This window comes from Narcine bancroftii, chromosome 5 (assembly GCF_036971445.1).
Source record: "Narcine bancroftii isolate sNarBan1 chromosome 5, sNarBan1.hap1, whole genome shotgun sequence".
In the NCBI taxonomy this organism is placed as follows: domain Eukaryota; kingdom Metazoa; phylum Chordata; class Chondrichthyes; order Torpediniformes; family Narcinidae; genus Narcine; species Narcine bancroftii.
In genome coordinates this window covers 175,137,556-175,151,312 of record NC_091473.1, presented here as the reverse complement: position 1 = coordinate 175,151,312, position 13,757 = coordinate 175,137,556, and the positions used below count along the sequence as shown (strand labels likewise).

At 45.9% G+C, this 13,757-nt stretch overlaps 1 protein-coding gene across 1 annotated transcript in view; it reads left to right on the top strand.

Moving 5' to 3' along the window:
• Nucleotides 1–2,297: 2,297 nt before the first annotated feature.
• Nucleotides 2,298–13,757, top strand: part of syn2b (synapsin IIb) — a gene marked incomplete at its 5' end in the record, with an annotated part of 191,081 nt that continues 179,621 nt past the window's right edge. Inside the window, one exon of the mRNA XM_069942405.1 lies at nt 2,298–2,467. Coding sequence (XP_069798506.1) covers nt 2,298–2,467 — 170 coding nt within the window. The remainder of the gene's footprint in view (nt 2,468–13,757) is intronic.

The window sequence follows — 13,757 nt, the reverse complement described above, 5'->3', positions numbered from 1 at the left end:
TTGTACTGCCCTTGGTGACTTGATCTATTACTCTAGTACTGCCCTTGGTAACTTGATCTATTTCACTGGTACTGCCCTTGCTGACTTGATCTATTACTCTAGTACTGCCCTTGTTGACTTGATCTATTACTCTTGTACTGCCCTTGGTGACATGATCTATTACTCTAGTACTGCCCTTGGTAACTTGATCTATTTCTCTGGTACTGCCCTTGCTGACTTGATCTATTTCTCTTGTACTGCCTTTGCTGGCTTGCTCTATTACTCTTGTACTGCCCTTGGTGACTTGCTCTATTACTCTAGTACTGCCCTTGCAGACTTGCTCTATTACTCTAGTACTGCCCTTGTTGTCTTGCTCTATTACTCTGGTACTACCCTTGCTGTCTTGCTCTATTACTCTAGTACTGCCCTTGCTGACTTGCTCTGTTACCCTAGTACTGCCCTTGCTGACTTGCTCTGTTACTCTAGTACTGCCCATGCTGACTTGCTCTGTTACCCTAGTACTGCCCTTGCAGACTTGCTCTATTACTCTAGTACTGCCCTTGCTGACTTGCTCTGTTACCCTAGTACTGCCCTTGCTGACTTGCTCTATTACTCTAGTACTGCCCTTGCTGACTTGCTCTGTTACTCTAGTACTGCCCTTGCTGACTTGATCTATTACTCTAGTACTGCCCTTGCTGACTTGCTCTGTTACTCTAGTACTGCTCTTGCTGACTTGATCTATTACTCTAGTACTGCCCTTGCAGACTTGCTCTATTACTCTAGTACTGCCGTTGCTGACTTGCTCTGTTACCCTAGTACTGCCCTTGCTGACTTGATCTATTACTCTAGTACTGCCCTTGCTGACTTGCTCTATTACTCTAGTACTGCCCTTGCTGACTTGCTCTGTTACTCTAGTACTGCCCTTGCTGACTTGCTCTATTACTCTAGTACTGCCCTTGCTGACTTGCTCTGTTACTCTAGTACTGCCCTTGCTGTCTTGCTCTATTACTCTAGTACTGCCCTTGCTGACTTGCTCTGTTACTCTTGTACTGCCCTTACTGACTTGATCTATTACTCTAGTACTGCCCTTGCAGACTTGCTCTATTACTCTAGTACTGCCCTTGCTGACTTGCTCTATTACTCTAGTACTGCCCTTGCTGACTTGCTCTGTTACTCTAGTACTGCCCTTGCTGACTTGCTCTGTTACTCTAGTACTGCCCTTGCTGACTTGATCTATTACTCTAGTACTGCCCTTGCTGACTTGCTCTATTACTCTCGTCCTGCCCTTGCTGACTTGCTCTGTTACTCTAGTACTGCCCTTGCTGTCTTGCTCTATTACTCTAGTACTGCCCTTGCTGACTTGCTCTGTTACTCTTGTACTGCCCTTACTGACTTGATCTATTACTCTAGTACTGCCCTTGCAGACTTGCTCTATTACTCTAGTACTGCCCTTGCTGACTTGCTCTATTACTCTAGTACTGCCCTTGCTGACTTGCTCTGTTACTCTAGTACTGCCCTTGCTGACTTGCTCTGTTACTCTAGTACTGCCCTTGCTGACTTGATCTATTACTCTAGTACTGCCCTTGCTGACTTGCTCTATTACTCTCGTCCTGCCCTTGCTGACTTGCTCTGTTACTCTAGTACTGCCCTTGCTGACTTGATCTATTACTCTAGTACTGCCCTTGCAGACTTGCTCTATTACTCTAGTACTGCCCTTGTTGTCTTGCTCTATTACTCTGGTACTGCCCTTGCTGTCTTGCTCTATTACTCTAGTACTGCCCTTGCTGACTTGCTCTATTTCTCTTGTACTGCCATTGCTGACATGCTCTGTTATTATATGAACTACATTGCCTTCAACTTTTATGAATGACTACGTGGTTAACTGAAAACCTTTTTGTGTTCATCTTTATGTTGCAACTATGTGATACCACACTCCCATAATCTGCTTTAATAACCTCGATTACTTGGCTAAAATACTATCAGTGTTATGTAATGGCTGTTTTGGTTTGGGAGCGGACTCTTTGGAAATATGAATACCTAACGGGGTGCTTGTGAAATTTTTAACTTTTCCTCAAGGACGTAATCACAATATATAGTGATCTGTGAAAGCTCGCATCAGTTTGTTAAGTATAAGTTCATTTGTTTTGAAGAGTTAATAAATTATGTTATCAAATTTGGGTGAGTAAAAATGAAATTAATGTTGGGTCAAACTAAATCATTGAGATTCCACAGAAATTAATGCTTGCAAAAAAAAAAGTATTTAATTGGATGAGTTACATTCTAATTAACCTTTCTCACCCCTCACTTGCAGCTAAAAATTACGCTATCTCCTCAGGCAAAAGAAATTATCCAGCCTGCTGCCTGATAAACTTAAAGCGCACGCGCACGCCTTCACAATAGCACGGATTTATTACGCTGCCATATTTACAAAAAACCATGGCAGACGCCGGGCCTGGAGGACCTCTGCCCTCAAGTCACCGACACCCACGTAAGTTTGTATCCATTCATAAAATGGCCAAGTCTGTATTTGCAATGAATTATTGCTTTGAATTCATCTCTCTCCTTTGGATTTAGCTTTCCCTGGCGTTTGGTGACCTTCTTTTCTCTTTTGAACTGCTAGATGTTTTATTATTTATATGTATATTTTAATTTAAGGCTTCTTCATAACATATCCTACAGGCCCACACTTGTTTAATCCAGCTCTGATCTTATAATGTGGGTCTTGTGACACCGATACCTCTTCCCTGGTAGCAGCAGCAGGAACAGAGCATGTGCTGGATGGTGAGGGACCTTGCTGATCGCTGCTGCTCTTCGACGGCAGATTTCACTATAGATGTTCTCACTAGTGGGGAGGGTTTTACCTTTGATGTGCTGTGTCCACTACCTTTTGGAGGGCTTTACGCTCAGGGGTATTGGTGTCCCCGTAACCAGGCAGTGATGCAACCGGCCAGCACATTTTCCACCACACATCTGTAGCCATTTCCCAAGGTTTCTGGTGTCATACCAAACCAGTCAGTTTGATGACATTTCTTTTGTTTACATTTCTCTCTTCTTGGGTACAGTTTTCAGTTACTGGTAATTAAAAAATCTGCCTGGCCCACAGGAAAAAGAATCCCAGGGTTGTATGTGACATTGTGTATGTTCTCTGACAATAAATGTGAACGTTGTGCTTTTAAATTGCTACCAATATTTGATTTGCATTTTGGCTGCATTTTGTTAACTTGCCATTGTTCTTTGCTATTATATTCCACTGTCTTGCCTGCTTTTATCTTTGTAAGCAGCAGCTGTCTCTTTGAACAATGTTGAAGGAACAAAAGGCAGAGCAGATAGAGGATAAGTGGGAACTGGCCATAATTTTGTAGTGCATCTTGCCAAATGAATCATTGCAACTGACAGTGCAAAGTGATTTTCTACAACAAAGGACAAAAATTGTTACTCACTGTCATTTAAGCAGATTACCCTTTGGAGCTTGGTCATTTTGAACATTGGGTATTTTATTTCTATCTTAAAATATCATTTAGGATCCAGGTATTAAAGAGTTAATTATATTTTCTGATATACTGTAAACCAGGAAGAAATGCATTCAGTTAATCCAAACGACATGATACTGCCAAACCAAAGTGAATAAAGATTGCAAGAGTATAATGAGAGTACAGTAAAATCCCTTTTATCCAGATCTCTGATTCCGGAATTGCAAATTTTCCGGTTGCCTGAGACTCGCTCTTACAATGCCTACTAATACACCTGCATTAAGAATACACCATTTAAAAGACAGTGCAAAATCAGTATTATAGTCTTTAATTATGACAAGTTCAAGTAATTCCAGTAACTTGCAAAATTTAAATTGGAAGCCCTGCCGTCAGCATTGTAATTATTGCATTCATCGCTGTGTTCGCCATCCCGCTGTCATAATTAACCCCCTCCCCCCCCACCAAGTTTACAGATAAAGCCTTACTCATATACTTAATACAAATAAAGATAAAGACTCTTTCATGATAGGGATAGGGAGACACTTGAGGAGAGTTGCCCCAACAGCAAACAGCATCGGCCGGATCTTCATCCTGAGTGCCGCCATTTTATTCAAACACAACTTTATCGAAATTTTATTCAAATAGCTGCTGCAGGTGGGGCACAACTGGCTAAAGGTTTGTTCCCACCTTCACCAAGGGGTTGTGCGTTGCTTCAGAGAACCTTTACTTTTAAAATTTAAAACTTCTATTTAAAACTTTATATACTTTTCAAAAAAAATTATTTATTTTCTCGTAATTTTTGCCAGTTGTTTCGGTTTCCGGTTTATTGAGTGTGGGATAATGCGGATTTTATTGTATATAGAATAGGCCAAAATAAGTGCTTTACTTCACTGTTGAAAGCTTGTTGAAGTTAACAATCCAGATAATTTTAATTTTATCATGTCTCACCGGAGGCTTAATCAAACCGGCTCAGGAGGTTCTGAGTGACGTTGTGACGTCACAATGCGATGACGTTATTGGCAACGTGTGGGGGTTTTAAAAGCTGCAGGTGACTGTTTAAGTAACGACTTTTACTGAACTTTGATTCGACTACGTCTGATCATTTTCTCGTTCTTCATTTCGCACTGCAACACAGTTACTACATTGGTGACCTCGACGGACCCAGAATGATTTTTGGACCCAACGTGGACAGCACGGCAGTTTTGTTCAAAATGCTTGTCTTTTGGACCAATCAACCTGAAGTTTGGTTTGGGCAGGCTGAGGCGCAGTTCCACATTCTCAAGATAGAAGTGGACGCCACTAAGTACTATGATGTGGTTAGCGCCCTCCACCAGGTTATGGCCAGTCGAGTGGTGGATATCCTTCAGGACCTGCCAGCTCTCGGCAAGTACATAGCCTTAAAAACCCTTCTTCTCTGGATTTACAGTCTCTCATGATGTGAGCAAGCTGCACGGCTTCTCCATATTGATGACCTGGGGGACCGTGCCCCTTTGGAGTTAATGAATGGCATGTTGGCACTGGCAGATGGCCATAGATCTTGCTTGCTCTTCTAGCAGTTAATTTTAGAGTATATGCCATAAGACATCAGCCTCATGTTGGCTGACGAGGATTTTGATGACTCTCAAACAGTGGCCGCCCATGCAGACGTTGTGTGGTGCGTGAAACAGCAAGCCCCATGGAAATTAGTGTTGCGTCACATCCAAAGGCCAGTACTCCATGAGTACTGACGACAAGGGTGCATGTTCCTCGGACAAGCATGACTCCATGACAATAGCTACAGCGGCTGGCCACCTTAACAGCCTACTCCACGTCTGGGACAAACTCTCCCAGTGCAACTTTCTAGTCAACACAGGTGCTGAGGTTAGTGTTCTTCCTCCATCGGGCTTTGACACCCATACCAGTATTACGGGTCCAATGCTCACTGCAGTGAATAACAGTTCGATTTGTACGTACAGCACATGGACTATACCCCCGAAACACAACAATAAGTTCACATGGAAGTTCATTCTTGCTGCTGTGTCCTGGCCGTTGCTGGGTGCCGACTCACTGATGGTGGACTTAAAAGGGCATCAGTTGGTGAACCCCATAATGTTCCACACTTTCTACCTTGGAAAGGCCAAACTACCTGCCCTGCACCTAGATGCCGTGGAGTACTTTTTTGAATATTTTATTTATTAATCATAATGCATATATTGAAACATACAATAAATGAATAGAACTTAAAAACAGTTCAAAAAATACATACATGATATTTTCAACAAACTAACCTCCTACAACCCCCACTAACCTACCACAAAGAAAAGAAAGAAAGAGAAAGAAGAGATCATCAACCATAACAACAGAATTCATCAGTTAATTCCCATGAATTGGAGTAGCTCCACTACTGTGCAGCCAGGGGGGGTTCAAAAACACAAACCCATACAATCCAAATAAGGGCTCCAAGTTTTACGATAAAAAAATAATTATCATGCAAATTATATGTTACCTTCTCCAATGGAATACAAGACCTCAATTCCGTATGTCATCTCTGAATACTCAAATTAGTCTCATTTTTCCAAGTAATTGTCAAACATTGGCCGTGGAGTACTTGAACAATTAATTCGCCAAACTTCTTTTGGAGTTTCCAGACATTGTCTCCACTGCCACACCCAAGCACAGCGTCGCACACCACATCCTCATCCAAGGACCACCTCTACATGGCCGACCCCGACACCTGCCGCCCAACAAGTTGCGGTTTGCAAAACAAAAGTTCCACAAAATAGAGGAACCTGGAATCATACGCAGGTCTGATAGCCCATAGGCTTCCCCACTATATATGGTGCCCAAAGCCACAGAAGATTGGAGACCTCACAGGCATCTCAATGACACTATCACTGCAGACCGCTACCCTGTGCCCCATATACAGGACTTTACAACTAATCTTCATGGGGCCAGGATATTTTCTAAAATTGACTTGGTGCTTGGGTACCACCAAATACCTGTAAACATGTATGTCGCATTGTCAGCCCACTTCTAGTGTCACTAGGGTCTAGGTACTTGTTAACAGTCATCGACAGATTCACTAGGTGGCCGGAGCCAGTTCCTATGACGGACTCATTAACCGATTTATGCACCAGAGCTTTTATTTCTGCCTGGGTATCTTGGTTCGGCCTACCCACACACATCACCTCCCACAGAGGCCCATAGTTTACCTCCACACTCTGGGATGTTTTGTTGCAACGGCTGGGAATGCAGCTCCACCACACGATAGCCTACCACCTACAGTCAAATGGCCTGCTGGAGCAATTCCATAGGCACATGAAGGCTGAACTGATGGCCCACCTCCAGGGACCTGATTGGGTGGATGAGCTGTCCTGGATCCCCCTGGGAATAAGAACGGTACCCAGGGAGGATCTCATCTCCTCATCGGCAGAGTTGATTTATGGAGCCCCGCTCATTGTTCCTGGAAAGTTCAAGCCCGCAGCACGTGGAAGTCTTAGGCAGATTGCGGGAGCGGCTTAGAAAATTGGCCCCAGTTCCCATTTCAAGGCATGGAACAACGGCACCCTTCATCCCAAAGGAACTCCAGGACTGTGAGTTTGTGTTGAGTAGAGGAGCACACTGGCCACCCTTACAGAGGCCGTATGAGGGCCCCTTCAGAGTGCTCCGAAACCATCGTACAACTTGTGTACTGGACATTGGGGGCATTCAGAGAGATTTACGATTGTCCGACTAAAGCCCCCTCATCTCGACCTTGATCGGCCCTTGCCAGTCCCCCAATGTGAAGGCGCAGATGACCACGCAAGAGCGGGGGGACAGTAATGGGACCAGAGGTTTAGCCTCCTATCACTGGTTCTGGGTGGGTGGGGGCCAGGCAGCGCTCACCGGAGGCTGAATCGAACCAGCTCGGGAGGTACCGAGTGACGTCGTGACATCACAATGCGATGACGTCATTTGGAAGGTGCGAGGTTTAAAAGCTGCAGGTGACTGAGTAATGACTTTTACGGAACTTTGACTCAACAACGTCTGATCATTTTCTCTTTCTTCATTTCTCTCTGTGGCACTGTTGCTATAATATGAATAACTGTGAGGTTAGTAATGATACACAGATTGGTCAACAAATTCAGAGGAGCTTAAATGTAAATTAAACAAAAATCTGGTAATGTCCCTTATGATGCTTTCTCCGAATAAACTATCTCTCCTTCTGACTTTCTCTCTCTCTCCGAATGTATTCAACACTGTAAAGACCCTGGATAGATTACACTCCTATTAAGTCTTTATTTACTGAAAATGAACTTTTACACCTACCAATAATTTACCTACTACTGACGTCAGGCTCACTGGCCTGTAATTTCCTGGTTTATTTTGGAGCCTTTTTTAAATAACAATGTAAGCTACCCTCTAATCCTCCGGCACCTCACCCATGGCCAAGTCCCTCCTGCTTTGGGCACCTCACCCATGGCCGTCCCTCCTGCTTTGGGCACCTCACCCATGGCCAAGTCCCTCCTGCTTTGGGCACCTCACCCATGGCCAAGTCCCTCCTGCTTTGGGCACCTCACCCATGGCCAAGTCCCTCCTGCTTTGGGCACCTCACCCATGGCCAAGTCCCTCCTGCTTTGGGCACCTCACCCATGGCCAAGTCCCTCCTGCTTTGGGCACCTCACCCATGGCCAAGTCCCTCCTGCTTTGGGCACCTCACCCATGGCCAAGTCCCTCCTGCTTTGGGCACCTCACCCATGGCCAAGTCCCTCCTGCTTTGGGCACCTCACCCATGGCCAAGTCCCTCCTGCTTTGGGCACCTCACCCATGGCCAAGTCCCTCCTGCTTTGGGCACCTCACCCATGGCCAAGTCCCTCCTGCTTTGGGCACCTCACCCATGGCCAAGTCCCTCCTGCTTTGGGCACCTCACCCATGGCCAAGTCCCTCCTGCTTTGGGCACCTCACCCATGGCCAAGTCCCTCCTGCTTTGGGCACCTCACCCATGGCCAAGTCCCTCCTGCTTTGGGCACCTCACCCATGGCCAAGTCCCTCCTGCTTTGGGCACCTCACCCATGGCCAAGTCCCTCCTGCTTTGGGCACCTCACCCATGGCCAAGTCCCTCCTGCTTTGGGTTTGCATTTTGATCAGTCAGGCTTATCCCTGTAGGTGACTCTGTTGCTTGGATCTTCAGAATCAGAATTTATTGTCATGAACAAGAAATTAAATTTATTGTTTTGCAGCAGGATCACAGTGCAAACATTTATATTAACCACCTTATAAAAAGTCAATAAAAATAGTGCACAGAAAGTCAAAGTAAGGCAATATCTTTAGTTCATTAATCATTCAGGAACCTGATGGCAGATGGGAAGAAGCTGTCCTTGTGCTTGCCTTTAGGCTTCTGCACCTTTTCCCCAATGGTAGCAGAGTGAAGAGGGCATGTCCTGGGTGGTGGGGTCTTTGAGGATAGAGGCTGCTTTCTTCAGACACCGCCTCTTGTAGAACTCCTCGATGGAGTGAAGTCTGGTGCCCGTGATGTTGTAGGCTGAGTTAACCACCCTCTGGAGTTTATTCTTATCCTGAGAGTTGGCGCCTCCACACCAGATAGTCTTTACGGTACACCTGTAGAGGTTTTCAAGAGTCTTCAGAGACGTACTGAATCCCCTTGAACACCTCACAAAGTATAGCTGCTGGCTAGCCTTCTTCATGAATGCATTGACATGGAGGCTCCAGGACAGATCCTCAGTGATGTTGACATCCAGGTATTTGAAGTTTTTGACGCTCTCCATTACTGACCCTTCGATAAGGACTGGGCCGTGTTCCCTTGACTTCCTCCTGAAGTCCACAATCATCATCTTGGTTTTGCTAACGTTGAGCGCATGGTTGTTGGTGTGACACCACTCAAGAGCTGATCTATCTCCCTCCTGTACGCTTCTTCATTGCCGTTTGTGATTCTGCCGACAACTGTGGTGTCATCGTAAAATTTGTAGATAGCATTGGAATCGTGCCTGACCACACAGTCATGGGTGGGTCGTGAGTAGAGCAGTGGGCTAAGCACGCATCCTTGGGGTGCACCTGTGTTGATGGTCAGTGAGGAGGAAATGTTTCCAGTTCATGCTATGATCTTCCTTTGAGGAAGTCAAGGATCCAGTTGCAGACTGGGGTACAGAGGCCCAGAGTTTGGAGCTTCTTGACCTGCACTGAGGGAATAATGGTGTTGAAGTCTGAGCTGTTGTCTATGAAGAGCAGCTGTATGTATGTTAGGTGTTTCAGAGCTGAGTGGAGAGCCAACAATGTTGTGTATGCTGTGGAGCGATAGGTGGATTGCTGTGTGTCCCATCCTTTGCCTAGGAACATGTTAATTCTGGCCATGACCGGCCTCTCAAATCATTTAATCGCAGTAGAAGTTAGTGCTACTGGGTGATAGTCGTTGAGGCAGCTCACACAACTCTTCTTGGGAACCAGGATAATTGGTGCCCTTTTGAAGTATCTGACTGCAGCAGTGAGAGGTTGAAAATGACCGTGAACACTCCAGCTGATTGGTTGGCGCAGATGTTCAGTACACCGCCTTGCAAGGGTTCATCTTCGTGAATGATGTTCTGACGTCGCCCTCCGAGGCAGATGGTCCTCAGCCTTTGCAGGGATTCTCTGTTGGGTTCTCCTTCTCAAAGAAGGTGTTCAGCTCATCTGCTAATGAAGCATCACACCCATCTATGGTGTTCGCTCTCGCTGTAATGGCCTGCACTCCCTGCTATAGTTGGCGCATATCGCTTCCTCCGGAATTGCCATTTTGTTTCAGAGATAGCCTTCTGTAGGTTGTATCTGGGCTTCTTGTAGAGATCTGGATCTCCAGCCTTGATCTCCCCCTCAGCAGGTTGCGAATCCTCTTGATTCATCCAAGGCATCTGGTTGAGGAACATCCGGTTTTGCGCTTAGGCGCACACTTGTCTGCACTTAATGACGTCAGTGACATGTTGCATATTCATTCAAGTCTAATATGATCCAGCCCACTGATTCAAAGCAGTCCTGCAGACGCTTCTCCACCTCCCTCAACCACACCTTCGCTGTCTTCACCACTGATGCTGTGGTCCTCAGTCTTTCCTTGTACACTAGGAGTAGATGTATACCCAAGGTCGTGGTACAACTCTGTAGATGTTCTTCATGGTGGTGTAGCAGTGACCAAGTGTGTTGGCTCCTCTGGTCACACATGTAACATGTAAGAGTTTTCTTCAGGTTGGCCTGATTAAAGTCTTCTACAATGATCGGGAAGGCATCGGGATGTGCTGTCACATGGCTGCTGACCTCAGTGCTGCATCCCTCCAGTGCTAACACTGTAACCAAGATGATGGCAGCAAACTCCCTCTGCAGGTAGAATGCACGGCACTTGATTGCCAGGTGTCCCAGGTCGGGGGAGCAGGACTGGGATGTAACGGTCCCGTTTAATGCACCACAATAAATTGATGATGACACAAACGCCTCCACCTCTGATTTTTCCCTGATGCCAGTGTCCAGTCAGTGCGGTGGAGGGTGCAGTCCTTGGGCTGGAGCACCATGTCCGGAATGTCCCTGTTTAACTATGTTTCTGTGAAGCACGTCACACAGCACTCCCTGAAGTCTCTCTGATGTTGTAATCTGACTTGGAGTTCATTGAGTTTGAATTCCAAGGATTGTGTGCTGGCCAGGAGGATGGTAGTGAGCAGAAACCTCAGGGCCTGGTGTTTCAGCTTAATGTGTAGTCCCCCTCCCCTGCATTCATGTGGATGGGTCTTTAAATGGCCCATGGGTCGGCTGCTGGAAACTCCTGCAGGGTTTAAACGGTCAGTGCGATGTCTCTTTAAATCTCCCGCGATGTCTGCTGCTTGCGACCCCCGTGAAGTTTAAATGGCCTGTTCGATGGCTGTTTGAATCTCCTGCAGTGTTTAACTTTCGTGAGCATTGGCTCTTTGTCCAACAGACGCTGCTATTTCTGCCAATTGCGTGGTCTGCTACTGCTCTCAAGACCTCCTTATTCACAGGTAAGTTTGATTTTGTGGTTCTGGGGTTGAGTTTTAATAGTTCTGAAAGGGAGTGCTTGATAATTCCTGTCAGTTGCACGCAAAGAGTCGCCACTGTAAGGAGCCATCTTGGTCATCTCAAAGAAACAGTGACTTCTGCTTAAAGAGCTCATCGGACTTGATGGAAAAAGACAAATCAAATAAACAGTGGGCAGGATGGGTTCACCACCCAAAATTAATTTGGCCATTTCATCATTGGAATAAAATATGTGCACTTGTGAATTCTGAGTGATCATATTTCAGCAAAAAGCATTAGCCAAGATCAAGGTTTAACAAAAACAAGAGGTGTGAATAGAGAATAAATTTTATATAAAATATCAAAGGATTAAAATATAGTGCAGATGTAGGAGCAAGCTTTCTTGCTCAATTTTTCCTTTGTAAATAATTTTGAAATGCTCTGTGTATATATGAGCCCATGGACAATAAATGTTTGGTACATCGGTTCCTCTTGAGGGCAATAATAAATGACACAAGCAAATACTAAATCTAGGATCATTCTGTGCATTAGCAGAATGAATTGGTATTTTTGCTTCAGGCCTGTACCATTAAACAAAAATCAATGTTCAGAGTTCATGAATCATGAAATCACATTAATGGCAGATGTTCAGTTTAAAATGAACCAGCTTGAAAGGCAGGAAAGGAATCTTAATGTGCAAATTCTGATTTGTAATGAAAATTTCTCCAGTGTGTGGAATCAAGAGAACATCCAATTAAAAAAATTCTCAGCAACTGCAATGAGAAGAGCACAAAATGTCTGAAGAGACTGATTATAATATGGTGCATGCACATGTGTGCTGTGAACTGGAATTTACTGTCTATGGGTAGATTAGACGACCGGCCCCTCCTCTTGGCTCCACCCCATCAGTCCCGATATAAACCCTGTTTTCCTGCCTTACCTCCAAGTTACTTGAAGACCATTGCAGATACCAGCCATTAATTGTAAGGTAATAAAAGTGTGTATGTGCTCCACAGAAGTCTCTGAGTACCTTCGATCACGCTACAATTTTATTAGCTTACTTCTGGAAATGGGATGGCAGCCCTATTGAAGCCAGGAATGCTCCAGGTCGACTCTCTGTCCCCAGAGGCCCCGGGAGAATTCACCTACTGGTTGGAGTGCTTCCAGCCTTACCTAATGGCCATCCATGAAGTCTTCCACTCCGACAGCGACCGGAGATCAGCCCATCTCTTCCGAGTTGGTCCCAAAGGATGTGCTATCATCAGGGACTGCGCGACGTATGAGACGGCCATCAAAAGCCTGAAGGCCCACTACATGGGGCCCCAGAATGACATACTAGCGAGACACCGACTCACAACGTCAGCAACGACCAGGTGAATTGCTGGACGACTGTTCTGGAACTATGGACACTGACGAGAAAGTGCCACTACGAAGTAGTCTCAGCCCAGGTGAGAGAAGAAGAGAAAGTCTGGGACACATTTGTGGCTGGAGTGAGTTCGAGGTACGTGAGGCAGTGACTGCTGGAGTTGGGGAAGAAGGACCTTGCCAGTACCCTTGATCTGGTGAAATCTCTTGAACAGGCCCAACTGGGAGTGGACGACCTCGCTAACGAAAGCAGCGCCTTCTCAGAAGACCAGGCCTGTGGACTGAATCTGTCCCCGGTACCAACTACTGCGGCCTCGCACAACCAGGGATGCTTCTTCTGTAGACAGGCCAAACACCTCCATGCCAGATGCCCCGCGAAGGATTCCATGTGCTCAGGATGCTTTAAGAGGGAACATTGGGTTAAAGTCTGTCGGGCCAAGGAAAACCCCAGGAAGGTAACCATGTGCGCAAACCCCAAACTGTCATGCACCCCGTGCTCAAGACCAGAGGTGTAGGCCCCTGCCTCTCCATTCTACTCACCACTGCCATCTTGCTGTACTTCATGGTGGGAACCGCTACCAGAAGTGAAGCAACGGCGGGATCAGCAGCCATCTTGCCGCTCCTTGTGGTCGACGCCATCTTCCCGGCCCTCAGATCAAGATGACATCAATAGGGAGAGCAATGCAGCCTCCGGAGCGCTGGCATCAGTTGACCTCGACCAGGCAAAATCCCACCAGCTGAACAACTCAATGATGGAGGTGCGGGTAAAGGATCATCTGACAGATTGGTTAATAGACACTGGCTCAACAGAAAGCTTTATAAACTCTGCGACTGCTCAGCAGTACAACTTAATGGTTTACCCATTGGACTACTGTATCTATCTTGTGTCGCAATCATATTCTGCAGCTATTCAGGGGTATTGCACAGTACACCTAACTGTAAAAGGGGGGAATTTTGTAAGTTCCGATTGTACATATT